At 46.8% G+C, this 5,000-nt stretch overlaps 1 protein-coding gene across 1 annotated transcript in view; it reads left to right on the top strand.

The window, feature by feature from the left end:
* Nucleotides 1–5,000, top strand: part of LOC128698229 (serine/threonine-protein kinase SBK1-like) — an 86,412-nt gene that overhangs the window by 510 nt on the left and 80,902 nt on the right. Inside the window, exons 1-2 of the mRNA XM_070098545.1 lie at nt 1; nt 4,611–4,703. The exon at nt 1 is cut by the window's left edge and continues 510 nt beyond it. Coding sequence (XP_069954646.1) covers nt 4,641–4,703 — 63 coding nt within the window. The 5' untranslated portion in view covers nt 1; nt 4,611–4,640. The remainder of the gene's footprint in view (nt 2–4,610; nt 4,704–5,000) is intronic.

The following is a 5,000-nucleotide window of genomic DNA, read 5'->3' as shown; positions in this document are numbered from 1 at the left end:
GGTAAGTTAAAACTCTTTTAATCCTAAATAAGTATAATGTACTCTCAGCGGTACACACAAACACACACACACACACACACACACACACACACACACACACACACACACACACACACACACACACTCACACACCCTGTACACCGTATACGTTAGGCCCATATTGGAGTATGCGGCACCAGTTTGGAACCCACACCTAGCCAAGCACGTAAAGAAACTAGAGAAAGTGCAAAGGTTTGCAACAAGACTAGTCCCAGAGCTAAGAGGTATGTCCTACGAGGAGAGGTTAAGGGAAATCAACCTGACGACACTGGAGGACAGGAGAGATAGGGGGGACATGATAACGACATACAAAATACTGAGAGGAATTGACAAGGTGGACAAAAACAGGATGTTCCAGAGATTGGACACAGTAACAAGGGGACACAGTTGGAAGCTAAAGACACAGATGAATCACAGGGATGTTAGGAAGTATTTCTTCAGCCACAGAGTAGTCAGTAAGTGGAATAGTTTGGGAAGCGATGTAGTGGAGGCAGGATCCATACATAGCTTTAAGCAGAGGTACGATAAAGCTCACGGCTCAGGGAGAGTGACCTAGTAGCGATCAGTGAAGAGGCGGGGCCAGGAGCTCGGACTCGACCCCCGCAACCTCAACTAGGTGAGTACAACTAGGTGAGTACACACACACACACACACACACACACACACATACACACACACACACAACGTAACAAAACAGTACAGTGCCAACAGACTGTGGCAATAAATAGACATTTCGACCCCCAGCGGGCAAAACGTCTCTTAATAAAAACTCTAGCGTTTCTTTAATACATAAAACCCTTTCCTTGGGACGACCCCCGCCCCCTCCTTCCTTTCACCCGAGATTTGTACACACTCCTGGTTCTCCCATTCTGTTCCATACTCTCTAAATGCCCAAACCACCTCAACGGCCTTTTCTCGACCCCTTAAGTTACAACTCTGGAAAAGAATATAAAAGCACAATGCATATAGGAGAGAGGATCTTACGATGATGTTTCGGTCCGATTTGAACCATTTACAATGTCACACTAATACAAAAAGAGTGATTGAGCCAGTATATATAGGCGAGGGAGACAAGGACGGGACCAAGAGAGGAAGAACAAGAAGCAGTGGTCGTGGTGATGCTGGTAGTGGAAATAGTAGTAGACGTAGTAGTGGATGTAGAAAGTAGGGAGAGTAGTTTTAGTGTCATAAGAGATAGAAAGGGGAGTGGAGGGGGAAGGGAGGCAATAGTAGTGGTAGTAGCAATAGTAGTAGTAACAGAGTGGTAGTAACAGTAGTAGTAGTAGTAGTAACGGAGTGGTAGCAGCAATAGTGGTAGCAACAAAATGGTAACCTCATACTCTCTTCTAAGTTTTGAATTCTGTGAATAACATTCATAACACATTTATCTCTCAAACATGACTTCTTCACTGCCTTCATCCTCCTCCTCCTCCTCCTTCTCCTCCTCCTCCTCCTCCTCCTCCTCCTCGCTGCAACGTTTAAAGACCATGCCTCACACCCATACGAAAGTGTTGATTGCATTATATTCTGGTATATGATCCTTTATGCCTCCGTAGACAAATTTCTTGCTATCAACATATGCTTAAACGCACCAGTTACATGTTTGTCACCAGTTATCATATATATTAACTTCCTCCATATCCCCCCCCCAAAAAAAAAATGATATCCAATCTTTTGTTTTCTAGACTATTATCCCTCGTCGCTTTATCTTCTCCATCTTCAATTTTAATTTTCCCCTGTTTTACATATCCTCCCAAATTCCTCTCCAATCTTCGTAACTTGTTTTCCGAATCTCCCAAAAGCACCGAATCATCGGCAAAAAGTAACTATAACAATTTCGACCTTACAACAGATGCCTTTTTTTTTTAATCCCACAAATATTTTCTTCCCTTCCATGTACCCCCCAAAAAAACACACTAGCCTTCAATTATTTTTACAACCTCACCCATGGTGACATCACACATCACTGCCTAAGGCCTACTTTTTCCCAGAAAATAATCTCCCTCTCTTCTGTTGATTCTAGCCTGAATCTCACTGTTATCATTCACGTTCTTTATGACTAAATAACCATCTAGCGCACTCCATACATATGCAGCATCGACCATAAGTAGTAGTAGTAGTAGTAGTAGTAGTAGTAGTAGTAAAAGTAATAGTAGTAGTAGTAGCAGTATTAGTAGTAGTTGTAGTAGTAGTAGTAGTAATAGTAGTATTAGCAGTAGTAGTAGTAGTAGTAGTAATAGTAGTAGTAGTAGTAATAGTAGGTAGCGGCAGCGGTAGTAGTTAAGGCGGAGTAATGTGGTGGTGGCAGGCAGCAGCAGTAGTGGTATGGCAGGTGGTGGTAATGGCGGTGGTGGTGGTGAGGTACAGCGGTGGTGGTATTGGCGGTGGTGTTGGTAGGCGGTGGTAGGTGGTGGTGGTGGTGCAGGTAGTGGTAGGTGGCGGTGGTAATGCGGTGTGGTAGGCAGCAGTAATGCGGTGGTGTAGGCGGTGGCGGATGGTGGTGGTGGTAGCGGTGGCAGCGGAGGTGGTAGTAGCGGTGGTGGTGGCGGTGAGGTGGTAGTAATAGCGAGAGCGGTGGCGGTGGTGGATAAGGCGGTGGTGGCGGTGGCGGTGGCAGCAACGGTGTGGTCAATGGCGGTGGTGTGGCGGTGGCAGTAGGTGGCAGGCAGGTGATGCGGTGGCAGTGGCAGCGGCGGTGGTGGTAATGGCAGGTGGTGGTGGCGGTGGTGGTATGGCGGAATGGTAGTGCAGGCGGTGGCGGTGGTGGTAGGTAGCGGTGGCGGCGGTGGTGGTGCAGCGGTGGTGGTGGCGGCGGTGTAGCGGTGGTGGTGGTGCGGTGGCGGCGGTGGATGTATAGGCGGTGTGGTGCGGTGGCCGGAGGTAGTAATAGGTAGTGGTAGGTGGTTGGCAGGTGGCAGCAAGTAGTGGTAATGGCGGTGGTAGTGGCAGCGGTAATGCAGTGCAGTGGCAGCGCGGCTGGTGGTAATGGCAGCTGGTAGTGGCGCGGTGGTGCGGCAGGCAGTTGGCAGCGGCGGTGGCAGTGGCGGTGGCGGTGGCAGGCGGCGGTGGTGGTAATGGCGGTGGCAGGTGGCGGCGGCGGTGGTGGAATGGCGGTGGTGGTAGGCAGCGGTAATGGCAGAGGCGGTAGCAGTAGCAGCAGCAGTAGTAGTAATAGCAGTAGTAGTAGCAGTAGCAGTAGTAGTAGTAGTAGTAGTAGTAGTAGTAGTAGTAGTAGTAGTAGGATCACCATCATTATCATCAAAATAATCTCTCTATTTTCTCTCATTGTAAAATAACAATTCCCTGCGTCACCTTCCCTCCAGTCTGTCTTTCCCTGACTGACGACACACATTACAACCCTTAAAAACCAGTGAGACAAAGCCACAAGTAATGTCGCTACTTTCTGACTTTCTCTAAAATAATCCATCACAAGAAAGGGGAAATTCTCCCTGCTCCACCCAGGAAATTTGGGAAAATATCTCAGTGAGTCACCCACTGGCGCTCGGGAAGAAGGGATATAAAGACGTCAAGACAACAGCGGCTTCAGGTAACTTGGCAAAGAGGCGAGTATAAGGGGTGAGATTTACTGCCTGCTGCTGGGAAATGGAGGGAGGGGGGTGAAGGGGTGGGGGGACATATGGAGGGGAGGGGAAGACATGGAAGGGAGAGGGAGAGATGGTTGAATTTATTTACAAAGTTCCATATTTACATTAGGTGGTCGCTATGCCATACTGGGCGACTATTCTTGGTTCATGGCGCAAGATTAAGTGATAACTTCTCCCCTTTGTGATCCTCCCTTTATGATAACCTTCCCTTGATTACCCCCCTTTATGCTGCTTTCCCCTTTCCCTCCTCTCCCCTCTGTAATCACTCTGATTATTCAGCAAAGCATTTCATCGCTGCCTATAAGCCTAAATCGGTGATTTTTTTTCACGCATTCGGTACGACGCATGTATGCGTTACGTCAGTCAATCTGGCGACATCTATAATATCTTCGTTACTTTGTGGTTGAGGTTTGATCAGTTGCTGTACCTCTCAACTCTGCTGCCAGTTTGAAGGAGGTTCAATCAACTGCCAGTCCTCCTATTGAAGAGTTGAACAGATTTATCTGTTCAAATTGGCTCTCATGGGATTGGCTTCTTGGTATGTGTGTGTGTGTGTGTGTGTGAGTATTCAAGGAATGGTGTGTATTACTCAACATACATACACCGAGAGATGTATATCTCTTACTATACACATATAACGAGAGGTGTGCATTTCTCACTGTATATACACTGAGAGGTATGTATCTCACTGTTCGTTCGTTCGTATCTCACTTGTCATAAACACTGTGAATTTAATTTAGTCCCTATTTTAGATTTTAAAGAATCTTCATCTGGTGGTTAACAGATGACATGCAGCCTCAATGACCCTCGTGTAGTAGATAGTCTTTAAACCGAATATGCCAATCTAAAGCGTACTGCAGAAAATAACATGCAAAATTTATAGACCCAACAGCAACACATGTAGACACCCACATTGTCACCTGTTATTATTTACTGATTCTTGGCACTCTTCTCCTGCCCTTACAGGCACTCTGAGTAACGAGTGACACTGGCATCATGACAACTTTGGCACGTCGAAATTCTTCCATACACAAGATACGGGAGTACCAACTGGACAAGGTCAGTGCCATCTCTCTGATTGCCTAGTTAGTATGTGTGTGGCTTTGCTAGTTGTGCTGAGTAATTGTGCTTGGTATGCTGGCTGGTTGTTGTTGTTGTTGTTGTTAGGGTTACAGGGCCACTGACAGCATACACCGTATCGAGTCCTTACTGGTTGTTTGCTGAACCATACCGAGGAAGAACTAATTGCGTACTCGAAGTACTGTCACCCTGACGAAGAAGAAGAATTAGACCATTGATATTTCGGAGTAGACTTGTCAGTAGATGGGTCTGTGGAAGGCGAATCACAGAACTGAT

Source organism: Cherax quadricarinatus, chromosome 63 (genome assembly GCF_038502225.1).
Source record: "Cherax quadricarinatus isolate ZL_2023a chromosome 63, ASM3850222v1, whole genome shotgun sequence".
In the NCBI taxonomy this organism is placed as follows: domain Eukaryota; kingdom Metazoa; phylum Arthropoda; class Malacostraca; order Decapoda; family Parastacidae; genus Cherax; species Cherax quadricarinatus.
Note: the sequence above shows the minus strand (reverse complement) of the source record. Positions and strands in the feature narration are given on the sequence as shown.